Below are 24,465 nucleotides of genomic sequence, written 5' to 3'. Positions count from 1 at the left end.
CAAAACTAGTTATATGGTTTGAGAAATGATTAGACTAGAGGTCGTCATCAATTGCTGTCATTGTAAAAAAAAAAAAAAGGTCAAATTCTATGAATAGTTTTGAAGTATATATACATACATGATGAAGCATTGCGTGAGCTGCCACGATCATTATTATCATACCAGCTGTCAGCACACATGCTTTGTCTGTCCATGTCCTTCGAAGGATGTGCGTTTGGATGTTTGGATGGCGATTTGTTTCCAGTAAAAAGCTTGTCAACGGCATGTTGGATTGATTGATGTTGGTAGCAAAAGAACGATCCTCTGATACAATGAGTCTAAAAGATTCCAGGGTGTTCCTGTACCACCACATCACAAGCAGGCAGACTCTGAAATGGCTACATTGCAGCACGTACTGCCATATTAAGAATGCTGCAATGTGTGTTTTTCTTTAATATTCATATTTATACAATAAAAAGGTGGTTTTAGATTTTTCTAAAATGCATTAGTAATTGTTTTTTTTTTTGTATTCACTATTAAGGGGTCCCATCACACCACAGTCACTGTAACCAGCCTCTTACTCAATACCTTACAGTAAATGATTTTAAGTTAACGCTGCAGCTCAAATGTGTTGAAATAGTAACTGCTGCTGCTGCTGCTGCTGCTGGGATGCTGCCCCCCGGGACATCCTCCCAAATGAGACGATTCATCACAATGGGTTTTCCATGTGAAAGAATTTACTGAATAAATACATGATCTTTTTTTTTTTTTTTTTTGGTATGCTGTAATGCTAATTACATTCCATTCACAATGACCTTACAAGGGTGCTGTATTACAGTGTGCGAGTGTGTGTGGGGGGGGGGCGTGCGTGTGTGGGTGGGGGTTGTGTGTGCGTGCATGTGTGTGGGGGTGTGTGCATGTGTGCATGTGTGCATGCGTGTATGTGAGTGCGGATCTGAGTAAAACTATGAACGAAAGGAAAAATCAATGTGACTAATGGAAAGGATTGTCATGCTCTGTTTCTAAGTGATGCTAAACGGATTTGGATCTTATTTTCCTGAGGAAAGCAATAATGGAAAGGTCGTTGACATCACACACCCGGCCAATGCGATCCTTCTTGAATTGAAACCACTTACAGAAGAGGTGCATGCCTGTACTGAGAATGGCTGATACGTTATTGCAGGCACTGCACTGTAATGCCTTTGACCTTAAACATTGAGAATTACGGGTTTGAGATAGGAACCCTAACATTATTTGTACAGTATAATACTAGCTAGAAACAACTCAAATTGCAATCATTGTATGCACTTCAAAATACTGCATAACTGGTGTTTTATTCACTGAATGTTTCTTTAGTTGGGTTCTAGAATGAATACTACATTTTATTTCATTCATCAAAAACAGACTTGAAAACTTTTTAAAAGTATGAGATTCTGAATACAGTGCCCATATATTGATGCCTAGTCTGCTGTGACAGACAGACAGGAGTTGACCACTATGCAGTGTTACATGATCCCCAGAGTGGACAGGCTGCCTGATATTGATTCTGTGATACGGGTGCAGCGTCTTCCTAAAAGGGACCTGGTGGGGACAGCGTTCTGCCTGCTAAGCAGATTGCAGGCTCCTGTGTCTATTTCAGGGCTGTTTTCAGGAAAGCAACAACACTGTGCAGTGATGAATATATACGATCCCCTGGCATGACATTTCCATGCATTAAGCAACTGACTCTGGGCTTACTGGAGTTATTCTCATTGCGTCTTTTTTTCTGTGCCCGGGTCAGGGTCGCTGTCATTTTCTCTGTGCCATGAGAAAAGAAAAACGCTGCCTAAAGAACAAAAATAAAAATGTGTCTGAGCTGCATTCTGTTGCATTCTGGTCTATAGTTTTCTGTCCTAGATATTTCATAGCCTATGCTGATCAGTAGGAATAAACATGCTTCTTTCTGAAGCTTACAAGCTAAGGACGTCTGCAGGACCAACTCTTAACAAAATGCTTAAAGACGCACATGCACAAAGACAAGAAATGGGTTTAAGTTTTTATGAGGCCAGTTGAACTCATGTATAAATAAGCAGTACTGCCAGACAGAATAGAAAACACAGAATACATGCCTGGCCTTAACTCTCTCTGTCTCCCTGTGAGACTTCATTGATGAGAACAAGCTTACAGATAAGAAATGGCAAAAGCCATTTTAATTGCTGTATTTATGTATTTATGTATTTATGTATTTATTTCCATTGCTGTTTGTAGTCATGCTGAGTAGTTGTGGGTTCTGCTTCTCCCATATTGAATATTTCTTGAATAGTATAATTTCCTGTAAGTCTGCCTTGACCTGGCTCTCAGCTTCTGGAGAATTTTAAGTGCTGGGACTAACAGCCTTTCTGATTCCATTAAAATCATATGGCTATGTAAGCGTTCAGCTGTGCCAGCCCCACAAACTCCCTCTGTTTATATATATATATATATATATATATATATATATATATATATATATATATATATATATATATATATGTACAGTAGGCAGAGCGACCACATCGGAAAGGTTACATTGTCAACTGGTTTGAATGAGATGGAAACTTAACCCAGAACCTCTCAATTGAAATGAGATGTTAAGCTACTGGCTCTTTAAGAAAAACAAACTTGTGTTTCTTAAACTTTAGATTGTTTAAATCGATCAAAAGTAATATAACAGAAATAGCACTGAGAAAAAGAACTATGTACTTACAAAGTGAGAAATGATGACATGCAAGCAAGATTTAGCCCTGACATGACCGAGCGTATGAATGAACAAAATGATGTTTTCTTCTTTTGCAGCTTGCAGGCTTCATTTACTGCGTATCAAAGGAACGCATTCAAGCTTTGAAAACCATATAACCTAGTCTTGGATCCCAATCAAGTAGCTGTTCAAACACGGCAATGTACCCGCTTGCTGTACAGTTTTAATTTCCAGGGATTGAACATGAATTCACTTTTCCAAGTAATTGATTTATTGAATACATAACGAATGCACCATGAAATTAAACCGTTGTGTTAAGTTTTTTTGTAGTTGCTGTTGTTATTATTATTTTGATCTCTAAAGCTGAACTCTTACATGAAATAAAAGTTTGAAAAATACCATCGGAGTATTTCTTTGATGTATTTGATAGCAGATATTTTATCATATCTTAGTCAGAGACTTGAATAACCGTTTCTAATAATCTTAAGTAAGTAATAAGATTAATTACCCACTAACATCTACAACAAATTAACACAGTCTGATTTTTACATGCATGAAAACCATTTCGATAGTACTTAACAGTCTGTCAATACATATATTAGGATTCATTTTAATAATTTGTGGGATCACTCGCAAGGTCACTGCAGCCTGAGTGTGACACTATGATTTCATTTAGTTGTGTGCAAGGTAACTCTTACTGTTACTGGAGATCTCATCTTGTGTTTGGACGAGAAGAGCGTGAAGCAAAAACATGTATACGATGAGCAAAACCCTACACGCAATGTGTGTGGGCCAGTGGTTAAAGAAAAGGGGTTGTAACCAGGAGGTCCAAATCCCAGCTCACTCGGTCTGTCACCCTGAGCAAGTCACTTAACCTCCTTGTGCTCTGTCTTTCGGGTGAGACGTTGTTGTAAGTCACTTTGCAGCTGATGCATAGTTCACACTCCCTAGTCTCTGTGAGTCACCATGTCTAATCTGCTCAATAAACAAATAATAATTAACTTATTATAAATCACAAAAAACGAAGAAACTGCTATTAAACTTTTTTAAAAATGGCTGTTTTGTCGTATGATATTTATGACTAAAAAAAAGGAAAGGCTATTTAATAAAAGCTTGTGTTCTTTCTGCAGTATTGCCAGTAGGTATTGGTGTATACAGTTGTGTACAACTGGTTTGTCAACATGTGATTGTACGACCATTTCAACTGCTTTTCTTTGGTCAGGGTACTGGTGGTGGCATACGGTGCACTTGCGCTGTAAGACATATCCTATGAGACATATCCCACTATCTTTAGCCACTACAACACCCCGAAAGATATCTAAACAAATAACCAACAGCGCTGTATCTAGCATGGGTTTAACTTTGTGGCATAGCGGCCCTACCAGTAAATGATATAAAAGCAAGGAAACACAACTCTGTACCCTGTGCTGCAGTAGACTGCAGGGCTCACACCAATGGCTCTTACTTCAAAAGGAAAGAGAAGCAGACATACAGTTCTACTGATTCCTCACCGTTGTGTCACCTCATCAGTGCTCCTGTTTCAGATGAGGGCTCGTAATCACTCCCCGCATGCCGTATTTATATTTTATTGAGATGAGAAGTGTTTGAGGTAAGGGTGGCGACTTGCTTTACTCTGTACTCAGATTCCAGTTTAGTGAAGTCTATCCACAGCATGGGCAGAGAGAGGGGAAGGGCACACACACATACACACACACACACACAGAGCAGGACACAGGCAGCTATATCTTCTAGGATGGAAAGCACAGAAAATTCCCCAAACCGTGGGACAAAACATTCAACAGTATGCATGCTTTACTGTTGCAGCAAAATAAATAGAAGTGACATTGATTCATTTTAAAATGTAAAGTATGTTACAATGCACAAAAGCAATCACTATGCAGTGCTGAATGTAGAAAAAAAAACTTCAGTGTCAGTTCTGTTGAATTGTGTATGCACTCCCCAGCAATGTACCGGCGAATGTGGAAGGCTTGCAGCTTTTATCAGGCATGAATACAGAAAAAGCAGCTAAAAGTGGGCTTTGGCATTCAGAACTTCCCATGCAGTCCAGCCCCTTGTGCTTTCCTCTTCTCATTCACAGCACTGCAATTCCTGCCTCCTCCTTTCCCTGCTACCTCCCACCCCCCTCTACACTCAATGAAAAGTATTGATCAAATCTGTTTGATATTTCTCTCAGTACATTTCAATAACTCTCTAACTCAAAAACTTCAGAGTTACAGAATGTGTTAAAATATTAGGGCTTGTAAAGCATGCTACACTTAGGATTCTCTGACTTTGCGGTAATTACACTGTAATTGCACATGTGGTTACAAAGCCTTTACACAACCACATGTTTAAATGCAATGGAATTATGCTGGCAATTGCCACTATTGTTATGTTTTGTAGTTAAGCACTACGTTGCACTGTAACTATATAACAATATATATATATATAATAACTTTGTTATTACAAAGTAATTACAACATAGTTAAACATCTAATATAGAAAGTGTTTCTGTAAAGCATATTAAAACATGGCAAACCATGTTAAACTATAGCAAATGCTTTATTGAAACCATTCTACATGTCTGGTAAAACAGTACATTTAGCATGGCGATTAAACCGGTCTTACAGAAAAGCTTGAACGATCCAATGGAGATCCCATTACAACAGCAGATTATTACTTTGAAGAAATGCTCGCAGACTCTTTAGCAGACCACAGCATCACGTCAAGTAGATGCATTTCTGATGCGTTCGTCGGTGATTGAAGCTCACATGCCCTTCAGTTATATTTGGAAGTTGCCAGTACTGGTACAGTATTGGTACGGTATTGTTTTTTTACACATTCCTAGGCTCCAAATTCGTGGCCCATGCTCATTTCTCCTTGAAGGCAAATAATTGAAAACCAGAAATGAATGTGATTTATGAGCAGCTCTCCTGAATATAAGGCATGAGCACTCTGCTGAATACAAGTGAGAGATACTGTATAAATATGAATTATTGACTACTCTACTTAACATGGATTATGGACTTCTTGCTGGATATGAATTAGCCAGTACCTCACAGAACATTAGTCTGGATCCCACCTCTGCTGAAATGAGATGTCTTTCTGTCACACTTAGTTAACTTCATGGTTGGTAAAAAGCTTTGTTTTTTTCAGTAGATAGGGAAGATGTTTGTGCATGTCCTAATGAAGTGCTGAAGTGCCACGCCCTTCAGGCGACGTACTTTAAATAAAGTTTGTGATAAAGCATACTTATATATTTTATTTGCTCCGAATGTATATGGTCTCCCAGGATATTTTTAATACAGCTCACTGCTGCTCAAAAAATAACCGAAACTAATTTCTCATAATATTTGACTTCCAGATTACAATCTTATACGATGTATCCACCATGTTTTACCATCGCCACTCAATGCTGTACCATGCCTGACCGTGGTTACCTGTGCTTCAGTACACTATGCATTCCTTCTGCCATGGTATGCTGCAGTCAACTTTTTTAATAGGAATGTAATTCATGTCTCAAAGTGAAGCAGATTGCCCGGAAGGCTAAACTATGGAAGTTATTGTGCAAACAGAAGCCAGTGAATTATATTTTAGTGCAGAATTGAAAAATGTAATTGATTGTGGGACGCTGCAGTTTTAACAGTCTATTTGCTCTCGTGTAATCTTGCCACGCTTCCACGAAAGGAACATAAATCAAGCTTGATTCATAGCGACAATCCGTTCCAAACACAATCAGTCTATAAACATGAGCGTTTCTGGATCCAGATTTTATTTTTTTTTTAAACAAAGGTTATTTTTATGAACTGATTTCTGTTAGACCAGATGAGTCCTGCGATACGGTCAATAATGGACATGTGAGCACATTTTCATTGTCCTGGCTACAAAGCATTTGTTGCTTTAGCAACTTTTGTTCAGATCAATCTCTAAATGATCACTAAGACCATGGATATATTGTGTGGGGGTTGGGGGTTAAAACCCATGTTGCTGTGTACCTCCGCCTTGCACACATTTTGACGGGTAAGCTTGTGGTGGATTTACATGCTGTTTTGATGAATAAAGTAGCATTTGATTTTCATGAAAGTGTTCTGTACTGCTGTCTACAACAGTTACAGGAACATCAAGATGTATGTTGACTTCAGTACATAAACGCTCTAAAGAAAGTGTACCATCCCATCAATGCTTCCTTATAGATGAATAGTGTTTGCTCCTCAGGCTCAATTGCATACCGCTCCATTTCTAGCTGTTTGCTTTGTTTTTTTTTTTCCTGTGTGATCTCCTTTCCACATCAGCCCCCCCACTGCCCCTGAATCACCAGCCTTCCTACAGCTGGCCAGGTATCAAAGCAGAGCCGTGCTCAACATTATCCAGCAAGACTTCAGCTTCAACAACAGTGTGCTAACACACTGGCCCTGATCGTAATGATCTTAACAGTGAGCGATCTAAATACTGACACCCTGTAACTCAATATTAAAGGGACACTTTATACCAGGGGTGTCCAGAGAGAGAGAGAGAGAGAGAGAGAGAGAGAGAGAGAGAGAGAGAGAGAGAGAGAGAGAGAGAGAGAGAGAGAATGGGGAATTTTCCCCTTAAAAAGGAAGACTGATGTTACCAAACCCAACCCAACACCTGCCTTTCTGCATCATCATTCTCCCACGAGGCCAGAGCGGTTAATTCTGGTAGCATTTATTTCTTCCTCATAGAGATGCAGTAGACTTTTTATAGATATAATTATAGAGCAATCTTTGGGAATAGTCTGTCAAAAACAGGGCCCCCTAACCACAAATCCCTACCCACACACACTCATACACACACACACACACACACACTCCCATACACACACACATACACACAAAGACACACTCATACACACACACACACACTGACACACACAAACACACACATACACACACACACACACAGATACACACACACACACACACACACACACACACACACACACACACACACACACACACCCAGGAGATCAATTAAAAAGCACTGTCCATCCGTTCACAGGAGGCCCGCACCAACTAGCAAAAAAATAATATTATTATCAGTATTAGTCAATTAAAAAAAAAAATCGAAATTTTATGGAAAAATCAAATCATTCTATCTTCAATCGTGCTTTCCAGAAGAGTGTTAAAGACCTTTTTTTTTTTTTGGAAAACAAACTACAAACTCCCACAGCTTTAAAGAAGGGCCCTAGCCCCCTCCAGTGGCCTAGCTCTGAAATTGCAAAGAGATTGATCTTTCAGGCAGTGTGGTAGACATCACACAAAATACACCCTGGCGAAGAAAAAAAAAGAAATTGACTGTGGTAGCAGTAAAAGTTACTGTGAGGAGTCTTTTGAAAAATGCACACTGAAGAATTTAATTTTGTTAAAGATTCAGCTACAGAGCCCTGTGAGTAAAATGACAGAAAAGCTTTTATAACTGACTTTTTAAAAATATATATATATTTTTTAAGAACAGTAAAACCCCTTAATAGTAAAAAAAAAAAATGCATTTTATTTCAACTGTTAAAGACCAGGCTTTCTAAATAAAAAAGCAAGAAAGAATAAATAATAAATTTAAAAATGTTTTAAAAAAAACCAAGCAGCAGTTATGCAGGCACTGGCGGTGAAAGAGTTTGTACCGGGCGCTTTTCTTAAATAAAATTACATGAGTTTGCAGCCCAGTGTTTTATTTTTGCAGCCCCTGGTTGTTCAGCAATGCATATTCAGAAACCCTGGAGCCTGCAGCTGAGTGCTCTGCTTGGCAGGGTGTTCAACACTCCAGCCTGGCTTGTACAATCCCCCCGGTGTGCAGTGACAAGACTGGAGGTGTCTGAGAGAGGAGAGAGGGGGATGTGATTCATATTCCACCACATCACCCTGCCTCATCACTCACTGCACTCAGGAAGATGCTCATCAGCGCCCAATCACCTCCCACAAGGGTAATATTATTACGAGCATAGTTTTGCATAATTATACATTTCGGAGATTTTTTTTAAATGAATTACGATGAACGATGGCACTGAATGAACTTTCCAGACATCCTTTAGGAGACGACAGCACTCCCTTTACTACCTTCCAGGCCCCTCTCCCCACTATACCAGATAGATCCCCTCCGACGGGAAGAAATGATCGCGGTTTGCATAACGAGGACTGTTTTAAACAGGAGCTGTGCTTAATACTGTCACAGCTAGAGTACCTTCAGTGTCTTTTCAGTTTGCATGTCTCATGCTGTTTGCTCAATTGTTGTTTGCAATCACTGTGACTGCGTTCTGCAGCTCCAGTATCATTGTCATCTGTACATTGAATTAGGCTGGTTTTCCCTTAGGAACTGCAGGCTTCTTCATTGGTATTGGGTTATGTTCAAGGTTTTTAAAGACTTGGTGCTCCCTTGCCTCGGTCTCAGTGGGTAAATCGCCTGATTAAATAAATGAAATACATTCTGAGTTATTATAATGTTGCCCTCAGTCTTCCTTTACCTGGCTTTGAACCTGCTTTCAGTTTGTCTTCATTTCATCTTGTCCCAGTTGCCGGGACATGGCCAATCAGCTGTGGGTTACAACAGTAATAAAAACAACCCCTCCCCAACACACACACACATGCACATGGTCATGAAGCACCCACCCAACGGACATGAATACAAGCTAGTCGCACCCCATCACCCATCCTGCACCCCACTGTGCCCCATAATTCTCCTTCCCACTGATGTTGGCCCTGGCCATGGGGCAGCCAACCCGAGCTCTCCTGCCTCAGCACCTGTCGATTGCACAACACAACAGCCCTGCTGATCACCACACTGTTTCCAAGCTCCCATCGTGTGGAACCATTTCATAAACAAACATTGACTACGCATGGCCATGAAGAAATGACAGCAGCGTAGGACTGCTGTGTTTTTTGTGTTTGTTTTTTCTTCAAAGGACACACAGGACTCTCTCATCCAGTGCTGAAATATCTGTTCAGTTCAGCCTCTTCTGTACTTCAGCTGCTGCTGGTTTACACAGATTCAAAAGATGTTTTTGTCTCACAGGCATATTGTGCGCACGGCCCCGTCTCTCTCTGCTCTTTAATTTTAATGAAATAGATGACCGAGTTAGTTTTTCGTCTCATATTCACAGACGAAAGCTCCCTCATCAACCTCATTTCTTACGGCACGCAAATAAAATGTATTTATGTTAATTCCGATGTAAAAACATGTAAAGGCATCGCGTTTAAGATGCAAATTGCAGTTCGGTCAGTTGATTGCGGACCTCTGAACCTGCCCCTCGTCGTTATTATTCATTAATCATCATCATCACTGTCATCTTGAAAGGACAGAGGGACATCCTTCACAACATTAAAACATTGCTGTTTTACATAAACCTGCGAACTTGAGAATGAACCTCTGATTATAGTCTAGCTCCTTCCCTGTACCTGCAGAAGTGTCTGCTATCTGAAATACCTTGAGCTACGCCTTGTGGAGTCAGACAGTGCACTCACATCCACTGTAGGCAAATCAATTGTTGAAAACTCTCCCAGCCTTTTAAAACACAGCATTGATTTTCACTTCGAGTCACTAGTTAAAAACTTTAAACAGTGATTTCTACCCCACCACCCGCCCCACGTCCCACATTCAGAGGATGAAAACACAGCCCTGTTTAACGCTGGTTCACTTGATGTTTGTTTTTTTCCTGAACAGACTTGTATGCATTGCGCGTCTGGTTCATGTCCTGGTCTCTCTCGAATCAGATTCACTGGGGTCTCATCGAATCATGTGTGAACACCACGCTAACATCAATGTGTTTTAAGAGTATCAAGAGGCACAGCTTTTCCATGTTGCATTGTGATCTCACTCCTGAAGCTCCATGCCTGTCTTCCATTGTCAATCCTAAGGCTTCTTTACTCAGAACACAAGTATATTGATATTGATTGATCAGTTTTGCAGTTGAATGTCGCAGATCAATAAAGAGGTGCACAGGGTTTTAGGTAGATACTTATTATTATTATTATTATTATTATTATTATTATTATTATTATTATTATTATTATTATTAGTGGTAGTAGTAGTAGTAGTAGTAGTAGTAGTAGTAGTTGTAGTAGTAGTAGTTATAACAATGGTTATAATGATTATTATTTAGTAGTAGTAGTAGTCTTGGTAGTAGTAATGTTGAAAAGTAATAAAGAATAATTTTTAACTTTAGCCTCAGCGCCTTTCTAATCTGCAATGCAACAGCGACCCCTTGTGTTAAAATTGAAATTTACACTTTAAATTGCCAATTCACATAACAAAGCCATTGCCAATTCACTTCATTGCATAGCTCTGAGATCCCATCACTCCACGCTCTTTCCATGGATTTGCATACTGAGCGCAAACATTTGACAATGACGCTTTTGGAGAGTGATGAAGTCTCATTATGCCTTGTGGTCAGTGATGTTTCTTTTGTGTAGCCACAATGAGAACAATTCAAAGTGCTATGCTCTGTCTGCAGGAGTCTCTCCCAGCTGCAACACAAGGAGCTTCCAGACACGTACGGTACTCAGCAGCGTTCGTAGAGTGTTCCCACCTACAGCCGTCATGTAACACCACAAGCTGCAAGATAGGACGCATCTTGCAAATCTGTCTGCAATCCACTTTGATCGTCTTTTCAAATACAAGTTGGATTTGAGAAATTATATGCCCTTCAGACTCGGCTGTAGTAAAACCCAGATGGAGGTGTAACTGTCTGGTTGGTGCAAGGAAACAATTAAACAACCGAACTCTGAAATTGCTGGAGAAGAATTCACACTAAATGTCACAGATTATATTGAAATAGTGTTTACTGAACCAGCACGGGGAACAAATGCACTAGCTGTCAGGGTCGCATGGGGCTTATTCTCTGATGGGAAAGAAGCTTAATAAATTCAATGAGAAGAATTCCAGGATGACACTGAAAAATAGATTGCTTTGCTGCACAATGCTAACGTAATCGCTATGTTAACCCTAACCTCACCCCCACCCCAATATTAACCCTAACACTAACCCCAACTGCAACCCTGACCCTGACCCTAACCTCACCCCCACCCCCACCCCAACAATCCTAATGCAACGGCAGCCCCCCCCCCCCCCCACACACACACATTCTGTACCATCTTGAAGAAAACGTATTGTAATGGCATATATATTTTTAAATGCTCAGCTTTCTCCACCAGAGAGAGCAGCTGGCTATAATACACATGCGACTCTATAATAGCATATCTCTTCGAGGCACAGAAACATATTTTTTTTAATTCAACTTTAATGGAAAAATTATAACAATCTCTGCGCAGCTTTCTTCTTCCTCAGTACTGTTTGCTATCTTGGTCAGACATTTCTGAGTCAATGTGACTGGGGGAGCCAGAGAGACACTCTCTATCTTCTATATCCTCATCAGAATCTATCCCTGACTCTGGACCTGAGGGTATATCTTCAGTGAAAAGTTTTGCTACCCCCTCTGCATGAAACTTTCTGCCTGCCATATATCTCTACAAATAAGAATAGGTTTTGATTTACTTTCTGTAAAAAAAATTACACTGCATGTTTGCATTCTTTATTTTTAAAAAAAAAAACTAAAGGAAAACTACATATACTATAAACTGTATCTGAACTACAACCACTACAACTCCTCATATATTTCAATATAAGACTAAATAGAAGTGCTGGAAAAAAAATGCTCTGTATGCTAGCCTGCATTCACAGTGGTACACAAATGAAATACAATTTTTTTCAGTTATTTCCAAATCTAACATTTATTCCCCACAAGAAACACATCCAATTTCAGAAGGAAACAGAATCATGTTCTGTGACATCACTAGATTTGGTCTGTTTCTGTTTTTTCCACTAGAGGGCACTTCTGAGTAGTGTAAAATATAATGGTTTCACTCACACACCACAATGCTTTAACATGAATTAAATTATGTTCTATGTTCTATGTTTTTTTTTTTTTTTTAAATGATGTCTCAATCATAAAATCCTAGGAGATGCAAAACTTTTGGCCATCGCTGCATATCTGTACACTCTATTGACTTGCCTGGAAGCCTGCCTGTGCCTCGTAGAGACTAGGGGTACTTCCATCCTATCTGGTTTTAAAAGACTTGTTTTATTACTGTGTTGCTGGTGCTTGTACAGTAGCAAGCCAAAGTGCCTTGTGTCTGATTTTGAGTTATCCAGTTTCCTTACTAATTAGGATGCGCTGAAACTAATACCAAGGAGAGTACAGCCAGCAAAGCGACATTATCCAATGCTCATTGTTAAAGAAACCACCTTACAGCGACCTCAGTGCACAGGGGGTCTTTATGGACAGGTTTTACATTGGGAATTGCACAGGATGGGGATGGTACATTGTGGAGGTCTTTCCTGTACCGGGTGGTCTGTGATATGGGGTTATGGGATGGAGAACGTTTGTGCTTGTGGGCATAACGACACAAATAGAAGTTTACGCCCTAAGTGTGGCGATGAAACCCATACACAGCTGCTTAATCATAAAGGCTGAGCAAATTCTGGAGAAAACAGGCACAGCAGTTATTCAATATTTGATTAACAGAGGACTGGTGATTAGTGGAAATGCACAAAATGTCGGCAATTGATTTAAATAAAGACAGTCGTCATCTTTTTAAACATGACAGTAAAGCACGGCACAGCAGAATAGCATGCCAGTCTCTGTATAACCTAGCATGTTGCTGTAAGCTGTGCATGTTCCTGTGCTGGTGATAAACACGTTGGATCAGCCCTGTCTGCTATAGATTTTCTGGTCACTGCAGAGGTAGAGCTACTGCTAGGACTGCAGTTGGGGGGGGTGGGGGTGGGGCGGTGCCTCAACCAGCATCTCGACTGCTGCTGCAGCAATAAAAACTGCCAGACAGAGCTCCTCACGCTCATTTGAGACACTGGCACTGCAGATCAAGAAGGAGGCAGCACACTGATCCACAAATACAGCAGTGCAGAGGTAAGGAGTGCAGGGAGGGGAGCTTTGCAGAGGCACAGGTAACAGACGAAGCATGCAAGTGATACAACAATATATTGCTATGTGTGTCGTTCAAGAGAGCGGGCTTGAAGCGCAGTTACAGTGGGAATCAATGGAAGGAAATAGAGTATCAGGAAAATGTGATCAATAGATGGTGGACCTTGAAATAAATCAGATCACATGCCTGTTAAATTTAAATTTAAGTGAGATCAGATTTCACTGTAGCATGTGTGACTGCAATGTGGGATTCAGCTGGTAACCTGAGATTAAGATGGAGTGAGAAACAAAACCCTTTATAAGGTCGTATTTGGCATGGTTTTTGTTTGGTTGTTGTAGTCATTTCTCTTTAATGAATGATGGGGACCCAAGAGAAAAGCAAGGCAGGGGTAACAGGGAGGGCTATCGACTAAATGAATGAGTTTCAATAGAAAAAGAACGTGTTTGCTGCTGCTGTACTGCCTTCTGCATTCTACGACATGCTCATCCACCCACAAGCTTCCCAGATGATGCAGCCACACTGCGGTCAGGAAAAGCCTTAACCTCTTCGGAAATCACAGGGGCTTTGAGATCAGGCCAGTAAAGGATTATAAAAAGCTTTTTTTTGTAGGAAATACATAACTCCAAAAAAAAATAAAAATCTGGAAAATAACTGGCAGCATCCCGCCTCACATCACCCCACCCACCCATCCCCCATCCTACCCTTATCCTACCCCACCCCACCCCACCGAACATGCTGTAGACTGAGCCCTTGCAGCTGCAGAAAGCCCTGACAAAAGGTTTTGTAATATTGCAGTGCTGAGTTTGGTAGAGGAGGGAGGGGGTTAGCACAGCATGACAGAGGCAGTATCACATATGCAGCAATGTTATATTTAGAATGGATCTTAGTTAAGGAAAGAGGGTGGTGGAGAACCGGCTCTGTCTGGATTATCCGTCTAAGATATATCTGTTTGTTTCCAGCAAGTCTTTTGATATCTGGAGTAAGTTAAGATGCATTTGTGAAAGAATTTGGCACTGGTTTCATTTTCTTCCGGCCAAACATAAAATAACAAAAACAGGATCCATCTGGTATAATTCGTTTTTTGAAAGTACATGCATACTAAGAATTCTGCTTGCTGAATCAGATGTGTGTTGTAAAACATTTCCTACAGATATAGAGACTTCTGACATTTGGCATACCAGTACATCAGATATATATAGAATAGTAAAGGGGGTCTTTGTTTGTGACAGTGACTCATTATCATTCATTCGTGATAACAGTCCAACACGTTGTCCGGTTTCAAGCAACACGCTAGTGTCTTATTACTTGGCTTTTAACTAAGCCACAAAAAACCCAACTCCCCATCCCAGTCGTCCTGCTTGTCTTCATGTTCATTGGGTTCTGGATAACTTTGTGCTTCATTGCAGCGTCTCTCAGAAGAAGCCACAGAACATGCCCAGCAAGATGAACTCTTTGCTCGCATTGGCTGCATTGCTAGCTGGTGAGTCCAATGAAACTGTGCATGGAGACGTGCTTCCTATTCTGTTCTAAGCTGCAATGTTATTAGTGACTCCCAGTGGGGGGTGCTCTCTCTCTCTCTCTCTCTCTCTCTCTCTCTCTCTCTCTCTCTCGCTCTCTCTCTCTCTCTCTCGCTCTCTCTCTCTCTCTCTCGCTCTCTCTCTCTCTCTCTCTCTCTCTCTCTCTCTCTCTCTCTCTCTCTCTCATGTTCTCCTATCGTATATGTTGCTCTCTGTCAACCCATTGTTGAGATATATGGGTTGAGCTACGCTGGAGTAAAAAGCTTTGCTCAAAGTTAATATGTACAGTAGACCCTGCTTCTTGTGGGCACACTGGGTGGTAAGGAAAATGGCATAGTGAGCCCATAGTGAGAAAAAGAGAAGACACTAATACCATAAGAGACAGGGCCCGCTGTACAGATTAACATATTGTCCTGACTAAATGACTTTTTTTGTTCTTTTTTCAACAATGTGTTGCATCAAAAGGCATAGCAAGCCTTTTTAAAAGTCTACCATTGCTCGTTAATGCACAGTATAACCTTTTTATAAGGCATTGGACAGCACTGAACTCTCCCTCTGTCATGTTTCAGTGCTACCTGCCATCTACAGCCAGATCATTGCATGCAAGACGGAGGACAATAAGCTGAGGGTGGACTGCACATACGATGTTCCAACAGTGTCGCCCATCAACTACGAGTTCTCCTTCTCCAAAATGGGCAGGGAAACCGTCATCATCACAAACATGACCTCGCAGTCCGACCCCAAGAACAAGTTCGCCGCCTCAGTGAAGCACATGCCCCCAAACAGCTACCGCATGGAGATGACCAACTTCCAAGTGAACGAGTCCACCACCTTCACCTGCAAAGCCAGGAACACCAACAGGAACACCAACAACCTGAACGTCTTGGTGGAAAATGGTGAGGCTGTCGCGTGTTACGTATTAACTGGAACTCTAAAGAAACAGGCGTTGTTCTTGTTCACTAATTTGTTGCATTGTTGCATATTGTTTAATATGCCATATGGAAGAGACTGTTGAGGTCCTGAGAGCTAGTGTTAATCTAATGAACTCAATCAGGTCTGCTAGAGATAACGGTTGCATCCTGGTACCGTTGCGTTAAGTCAAATGGTCTGATTGGAGCTAGACCAGTGGAGATTTTGAATTGCAACACAACATGTGATTAGGTACCAGGGAGCAGAATGCCTGCATAGTGCATTTCAAAGCCTTGAAAGAGCCAAAGGATCTTCAGTAACACTTTACATTAAGTGTCTCTAATTACTATGTATTTGCATAGCAGTTACTCAGTAAATGCATGTGTGCTTATACATAATTGCAATGTTATTGTGCATAGTTACAATGTACTTAACGTGTTCACCTTTTTGAACGACAGTAGAATCAGGGGAGACTCAGGAGTACAAATAGGTGGTTTTAACTCCTGTAGTGGCTTGTTCGTGTGCTGGCTTACAGATTTTCATATACCCAGACAACCTTCAATCAAGAATAATCACACAGACCCGGTTTCTTCAAAGTTGAATGATTCAGAGTATATATTTACTCCTTCTGTTTATTAACAATTAAGTGGACTGAGTGATCACAGATCTACATCGACTCCGAGGTCATAGACAATCCAGGCAGTGCTGTGTCTGCGCAAACTAACAGCATTAAAACTACAAAGCGATACGGTTACAACACTTACTTCTAGTCAGTCAAAAAGCACCCAAAACTAACCTAAAGCATACAATATAGCAGCCTCTCTAAAGCTAAATATGATAATCCTATCCTTATAGCCTTATGTTCCAATATAGGTGAGATACAAATTCAAGATTATGCTTACCAAGCTAAAGGCTCTGAATACAACACCAGCAGTCAGCTTTACAGGAAGATTTTCAAACGAATGGACCAGTGGAGTCTGTGTTACCAAACCCAACTGATGAATAAACGGCAGTTTTGCCCTGATATATAACTTTTTTCTGTGCTTTGTGAATCATAAGACTTAATTAAACCTAAAACATCTGGTTTTCTAGACAGCCTATCTCTAAAATGAATAATATACTGGCTAGTGTCAGGCTACCCCTTAAGATTAATAATATGCCATACCAGGTTTTTCCCTGTTTCTAAACCCAGGATATATGAGGTAATCTCTAAAAGTAATAATTTGAATGGGTTCCCACGCCTCATTATAATTTCTATCATCAGTGAAGAACCCCAAAGAAATGAAGTTAGTTCTATCAAAGGATTGTCGGCAGCACAAGCCTTCCATTCAAAAGAAAGAAGGAATTTTAGGGTCACGGGTGACAACACTATTGTATCAGAACAGGGTCAGGGTCAGGGTTAGGGTTCGAGTTAGGGTTAGGGATAAGGTTATGGTTAGGATTAGGGTTATATCGTGCAAAAAGTTTTACACATTAAGTACATTGTAATGATGCATAATAACATTGTAATTATGTGTAAGTGCACATGTATTTACTAAGTAACTACTATGTAAATACACAGTAATTAGACACTCTTCATGGAAAGTGTTACTGGATCTTCAATATAAGAAAAAAAGGGGCCAATGATGATATTGCTGGAGCTAAACAAAAAAAATGAAAAAATGTCTTTCTCACTCTCTCCTGCCTCCTCTCTCATCTCTCTGCCTCTCTCCCTCTCTCCCTCTCATCTCTCTCCCCTCTCCCTCTCTCCTCTCTCCTCTGTCCCCTCTCCCCTCTCCTCTCTCTCCTCTCATCTCTCCTCTCTCATCTCTCTGCCTCTCTCCTCTGTCCTCTCTCCCCTCTCCTCTCTCATCTCTCTGCCTCTCTCCTCTCTCCATCTGTCCTCTCTCCCTCTCTCCCTCTCTCTCTCTCCTCTATCCGTCTCTTCCTATCCATCTTGTCTCTCCCTCTCTCTCTCTCCCGCTCTCGTCTCTCCCTCTCTCACTCTCTCCTCTCTCCGTCTCTTCCCTATCCATCTCATCTCTCTTCCTCTCTCTCTCTCCTGTCTCTCCTCTCTCCCTCTCTCCGCTCTCCCCTCTCTCTCTCTCCCTCTCTCCTCTCTCCATCTCTTCCCTATCCATCTCATCTCTCTTCCTCTCTCTCTCTCCTGTCTCTCCTCTCTCCACTCTCCTCTCTCCCTCTCTCTCTCCCTCTCTCCCTCCCTCCTCTCTCCCTCTCTCCTCTCTCCCTCCCTCCTCTCTCCCTCTCTTCCCTATCCATCTCGTCTCTCTCCCTCTCGTCTCCAGGAAAGCTGCCGACGTGCTCTGCTTACAGCCTGCTCCTCCACAGCTCGCCCTGGCTGCTGTTCGCTCTCCTCTCCCTGCAGCTGCTGCAGTGTGGGGGCGCGGCTTCTATCTGAGTAACAAACATGGAGTCATTTTAAAAGAAAAGAAAACACCTGCCATGAAGCAAACAAGCAAACTAAGGGAACATGCATGAGAGCATTTCCACTGTGGGGTCCATGGTCCTTTTTTTCTCTGTGTCTCTTTTTTCAGTTAATTAATCAATTGTCAAGGAATGGCTACGCTGACGTCCCAGTCTGTCAAGGAAAATAGTTAATATTTCTACTAGTACTAATACTAATTTTTTTAACCAATTATATATATATAAGCAGAGCAAAATTCAGTATGAAGAAAAGAAACTCATATCTTCCACTTTCAGATACATCTGTAAAATACTTACAATAGCACTGAAATAAGAGAGGAAGGCGAGAGACAGATGGCTTCATTAAAAGGAGCAGACAGTGTGAGGTGAGGCACAGGACACACAAGCCATGTTAACTTGAAAAATAGACATCTCAGGTGAATAGCTTAAAGGGCATGTTTCGCTTGAGGCAAGACTCTTAGATGGATCAAAATCATAACCTATTATACTCTGTTACAAAGAGGTTTTGAAAAAAAACAAAAAACTGAGATTTAGTGGCAGGTATCACGGGCCAACAGCTTGGTTGTGCTGGAACATGTCAAGTACCTTAGAATATGAACCATTTATTCACCTTACAAGCTAGGCAGAACCTGCAGGTCTAGCAGTCCTGTTATATACACCCCTGTACTGCTACAGAAGGGTACATAGAGCTAACACAGAGGAACTAAGGACATTTCTGAAAGGCACTAATCAATTTAAAAAGAATCTCATAATAACTAGGAGAGCAGGTATGTGGTACATCATCAGTGATCTTCATGCAATTATGGGTGTAACGGGACAGGCATTCAATACTGATCTCAAGTTTCATAAAGGTGTGTCGCAGAGTGTGTCCAATCATTAGCCTAACAGATGCGTAAGAGGTCAGGGTTTCAGTGACCAAGCGGACTGCATTCACAGCCATTCAAAGCAGCAGTCTCCCGACAGGAATAGGTTTTTCTATTACACTCCTATCTAGAACGTTTCTTCTGTTTAAAGAGCGCCCTCTTTTCCTTGACAGACCTCGATATGCTTAAACTGCACGGAATAAATGCTACTTTAAGGGGTTTAATGCTCAGGTATATTTCTGTGTATTTACAAAACATTATTTCTTACATACCTCTTGTAACTCAGTCATCTACTTCGACTACTACTAATAATATTAATAGTAACACTAATAATAATAATAATAATAATAATATTAATAGTAACACTAATAATAATAATAATAATATTAATAATAAACTGCTACTGCTACTGCTAATGCTAATACTGATTATATTGTGTTTGTAAAAGCTTAAAATGGAATAATATTGTGAAACTTCTTTAATAAAGGGATCGTTTAAATGTTTACATATTTTTTATCTGCTTATTCTTTTTTGTCCTTCACGCACAGGAAAATAGACTTTCAGTTTTCAAGCGAATATGATTGTTTTTGAGTGTTTAGGATTGATGCACCTACATTGTTTTTAATGCCATGGTTAAGCCATTTAAAATATGGACTGGGTATTTAACAACCAAGTTTCACCAGTTTACCCAGTAAGTGCTGCTTTCACATTTTTTCGGAGCATTTTTAATTGGTATCTCCCTGTTATCGCTGTGATAAATGTATCTCGTTTTGTTAACAGCAAGAGTCAAGTCTAAATGTAATGAATCAAATTACATAGATACAGCTTGTGTTTTGATTTTTTCAAAGCAAAATGAATGTGGTATTTAATGGTTTAGACGACCCATCAACATGATCCAGCATCTCTGGGTTTATTTTTTTCACGTATTCCTTATTCATAAGAAAGAAACCAATAGGAACACTTCAGCGTAAGCGCCAGAATCCAGAGCAGAAATGAAACCGAAAGTGAAACTTTCACATACAAGAAAGAAAAACAAAAAGACAGCACACGAGACCAACTGAGGGCACAGGTAAACTGAAAAGTTAGTTAGTTTGTTTTCTGTTTTAACAAATAACAATGAAATGATGTAGTAATAGTCAAACGAGCTTTTAAAATATATATATATATATTAATTGTTACATTTACCATGGTTTTGTTTCCCAAATTAGTTACAAGTTCCTTAACTTTGTTTATTTGATTTTTTTTTTGTATTCGAATTTTATATCATATATAGTTTTTAAAGTACAGTATTAGTAAAGCATGTTTGAAACGGAGATCAATAAAGACATCTCCAGTTCGAGCAAAAGTCGAGTTACAGGCTTAGAACAGTCCCCACAGTAAAAACATAGCAAAGTGTAAAAGCACAGCGAAATATTATTAAAGCACAGGTAAGCATTATAAAGAACAGAGAGATAGGGTAAAGCATATTTAAAAAAACACGGCAAACCACGGTGGTAAATGCAAAGTATACACATAGGAAAAGCATGTTAAGTGCTAAAATGCCTTTGTGAACTTTTATAAGGGTTCATAGTACCCTGGTAAATAAACTAATAATAATAATAATAATAATAATAATAATAATAATAATAATAATAATAATAATGGTATTATTGGTGAATTGTTTTACATTAGTACTAAATAGCTGAAAGTTATAGGAAAACACGTGTATAATAATCATAATGTGTTTAATAAAATGAGCATTTTAGTTTTTAAGGAAGTATTGAAATGAAAACGAAACAGATTTGACTATCACTGCTGAAGTTTATGGGCTGGTATTGTAATAATGTTATAATTTAAACTGCCTTTTTTAAATCTTAATAATACTTTGTAATAAAAAAAGTTTTTTTTTTAATGTTTTCTAAATTCCTTTAAATTGGATTGCATTTGTATTATTAAATATTTGAACACAAATGTAATCCATACAATGCTGTAATACTTAATATAGCAAGCATTTGAAACTGACAAGACAGAGACACCTTTCACTAGACGTTTTATAAAAGTAGTAACAAACAACATAGGAACAGTGTGATTAAGTTTGTCTTCTTCTCCCAGAGGCTTGACAACATGTCCATCCAGTTCTGTGGCTGGGAAACCTACCTTGATGGCCGGAAGCACTTAAAACCAGGGCAGCAGCCTGAGAGAGGCCATGGATACACTATGTACCACGGGACCCACAAGGACAGCGCCCGAGCCATCATCACTTCAGGGTTCAGGCCATCGGCGGGGGGCACTCTGGGGCAGGGCGTGTACTGCAGCCGGGTCATCCAGAAGGCGATGGGCTACCCTGGGAACTGCAGCCCCAATGACAGGGTGGTCCTGCTGCTGAGAGTCAGGGTGGGGAGGGTCAAAAAGATTGACGCGCAGAACTGGAACCTGGCGACCAGCTGGCATCAGAACGGCTACGACACTGCGTGGAAACCCCCATCCGGGGGTCTCGAGGAGGACTGCGTCTGGGACCCCAGCAGGCTCACCGTGGTGGGCATCGCCCACTGCACGGACCCGGGTACCAAGAGCGACCTGGAGATGCTGATTAAGCAGCACGCCAAGAGCCAGGCACGGGCAGACAAGGGGACCCAGGGCAACTGCAAAGTGTGTGGGGAGGACGGAGGGGCGAGCCATTCCGTCGACAAGTGCTGGGGGTGTGCTGAGAGGATCTGCCCCTTCATGATGAAGCACGTCTGCAAGAAAAGAAGCTGAGAGACTGTGCCCTAACTATCGGCTGCCATTCAGAGGCACTGGGGACATCTTATGAAGGTGTTAGAATTGAAGTGAAGGTGGAGCTTAAACATTACTGTGGTCTGAACAGTAGCCGAGACACATGGGTAGTGCTTGAGCTCCTGGACATTATAGCAGTTATGCCAGGTAGCCTTTGGATGTGGCCTTACTGATTAATCACTGGTGTGTGTAAGCGTTCCAGGAGGGTTTTTGACAAGCCTAGGTGTAATGTCAACTGCTTCTGGATGTTAACAATTTAACATATTTAGCCAGCAGGTGACACTACAGCATTTTCAAAGTTAATAATGTAAAAGCAGGTTTAAAAAGAAAAATCCTATATTTGATCACAATGAAAGTAATCTTAAAGACCAATACATATCAGCTGTAATATGCAGGGTCCTGGCACAGAGTCTGATGAAGTGAAATGCCTAGACCACTATGGATATGAGCAGCAGTTACAGAAAGTGACCTAAGTGTTGTTCCCGAAACCATTACATTTTGGATTTCCCATTTAAGCAAATTGCTATTTCCTGTTTGGTTCCCAGCGGAAAGGGTTGGCCGTTGCAATTTAAAACTCCTTTTAAGAAGCCTGAATTTATACAAATAACTTCAAAGTGCATAATGTTATTACCGTATTGCTTCGAATTTAAGACGCACTTTTTAAACCATTTTTTGCTTCTCAAAAATAGCCTGCATCTTAAATTCGAGTACAGTAGAGATGTGTGTATTAAAATCACCAACATAAGAGAGCAACGTGACTGACAGGCCATTTTCAAAAGAAGCGTCATTAGCTTCCTGAGAAATTCAAAGAGAAGCTTTTACAGCATTTCAGCATTTCTAACAAACAGTACCAGCTTGGACGGATCGGAAATGCTGATCAGAGCCCCCGTATTTTGCGACATGCCAAGCAATACCACAGTTCACAAATTGGGAGAAAAACAGGTGTGAGTAATCATGACTGGAAATGAGAAGTAGCACATAACTGTAATGCTCTCTGTGTGACAGCAGACGACCGCAAACTGCCTCCATATGCGTCTTGTTCACAAGACTGCCTGTTTGACTCAGTGCAATACATTTCAATTCAGGTAGAGTGCTGTATTGGGAACATGGTTAGTAGAATGCGCATTCTGTAGGGTTACATTTCCAGTTACTTGGCTGTTCCTTTTTAAGTGTTCTTTACTGGAACTTTTTTGAATTATTGTTAGCCTTTTCAATATGATTGATTAAAACGCTGATGCCTACTGATTTATAGGTTGAAAGCATTACTGTTATAGAATATTAACTACTGTACCATGATTGGATTAGGGTGCTTTGAAATGGTAAATGATACATTTCTGTGTTCTAACCAAAGACTCCAAAGTTCAAATAAGCACTATTGTACTTGAAATAAGTTTATTAAAATAAAATAAATAAATCAAAACTCAAATTGGATATATGCGACCTGTGAGACTTGTTTTATTGTAGCAATGCAACAAAACACTTTTTCTGCTCTGTAGTCTTTGTGTATTCCAAATTATTCCAAAATGTGGTGGTTGAAATCCTTCTGTGAAATGTGTCTCTTACAGAAGTGAGGTCGTAGTTTACTTCAACTAAAAGTTTAGCTGTGTAGTGCACGATTTCTGAATGCCAGATTGAATCTGTTATTGAATGAGCATTGCCTAGACTGGACCTTAATACCTCTGCTCTATAACTGTTAATCCAGCTTGTGTTTTCCCCCCCAGAGTGTCTTATTTATCCAGTTATTAACATCACTACACACAATGTGAGGCCCGTGAAAAAAACAGGTTTAGAAATTTGAGGGCAACAGATTTTAGATCCACTACTTTTTAGATCCTTCAAATGAACAGCTTTGTGGATTTGACATGACTAATGTGGTCTGGGGAAGTTAACTGGGTGTGTTCTTCCTTTCTGAAAACAATAATTTAGATTTGATTGAAAAGCTTTGTGATTAACATGTAGACAGATGGGATTGGTATGATGAAGACTGGATTACACTCTTGTATAGCAAACCCTGCCCTTTGTTATTGCAGAACTCCTGTAGATGTTGCCGCTGTCTGAATCTGCAGTTGGTGAACGATTCACAGAAGAGATTAAATGAATCAACATATTGTTAGCTTTACATGACATTCACAGTATAGGAATGTTATGTATTGAAAGGTGCAGGGATTGTATCGTATTGTAACTGTTCGGGAATGCCATGTTAACAAATGGACTCTAATAATGTGATTATCTAAATGACTCCACTAACACCCCCTGGTTGTGATTACTTTGCATAATAGATGGTTTACTGGGCAGTCCCAACTTGCAGCACTACATTGTTTTCAAGTTTCTACACAAACCCTCAGTACTTCCAG

General features: G+C 40.3%; 2 protein-coding genes across 3 annotated transcripts; both read left to right on the top strand.

Moving 5' to 3' along the window:
• Positions 1-13,576: 13,576 nt before the first annotated feature.
• On the top strand, positions 13,577-19,862 carry LOC117397421 (thy-1 membrane glycoprotein-like). The gene is made up of 4 exons (XM_059010272.1): positions 13,577-13,666; positions 15,051-15,124; positions 15,731-16,057; positions 18,356-19,862. Exons 2-4 carry the CDS (start codon positions 15,076-15,078, stop codon positions 18,466-18,468), a joined length of 489 nt encoding a protein of 162 aa, XP_058866255.1. The 5' UTR covers positions 13,577-13,666; positions 15,051-15,075; the 3' UTR covers positions 18,469-19,862.
• Positions 19,863-19,979: 117 nt separating this feature from the next.
• On the top strand, positions 19,980-23,942 carry LOC117397133 (uncharacterized). 2 transcript variants are annotated; one of them, XM_034913028.2, is made up of 2 exons: positions 19,980-20,426; positions 21,449-23,942. In XM_034913028.2, the coding sequence occupies exon 2, from the start codon at positions 21,461-21,463 to the stop codon at positions 22,091-22,093; it is 633 nt and encodes a 210-aa protein (XP_034768919.2). In that variant the 5' UTR covers positions 19,980-20,426; positions 21,449-21,460; the 3' UTR covers positions 22,094-23,942. The 2 variants fall into 2 exon arrangements, with proteins under 2 accessions (XP_034768919.2, XP_033851586.3); XM_033995695.3 differs by having other exon boundaries at positions 19,980-20,438.
• The last annotated feature ends 523 nt before the right edge of the window (positions 23,943-24,465 follow it).

This window comes from Acipenser ruthenus, chromosome 40, assembly GCF_902713425.1.
Source record: "Acipenser ruthenus chromosome 40, fAciRut3.2 maternal haplotype, whole genome shotgun sequence".
In the NCBI taxonomy this organism is placed as follows: domain Eukaryota; kingdom Metazoa; phylum Chordata; class Actinopteri; order Acipenseriformes; family Acipenseridae; genus Acipenser; species Acipenser ruthenus.
This window is presented reverse-complemented; position numbering and strand designations above follow the sequence as displayed.

What these genes read in the sequence shown, in the direction of transcription:
- LOC117397133 (XM_034913028.2), top strand. Translation starts at nt 21,461, where the DNA reads ATGTCCATCCAGTTCTGTGGCTGGGAAACCTACCTTGATGGCCGGAAG.
- LOC117397421 (XM_059010272.1), top strand. Translation starts at nt 15,076, where the DNA reads ATGCCCAGCAAGATGAACTCTTTGCTCGCATTGGCTGCATTGCTAGCT. An exon ending in ATTGGCTGCATTGCTAGCTG is followed by an intron (nt 15,125 to 15,730) that starts GTGAGTCCAATG and finishes GTCATGTTTCAG; the next exon opens with TGCTACCTGCCATCTACAGC. An exon ending in GAACGTCTTGGTGGAAAATG is followed by an intron (nt 16,058 to 18,355) that starts GTGAGGCTGTCG and finishes TCTCGTCTCCAG; the next exon opens with GAAAGCTGCCGACGTGCTCT.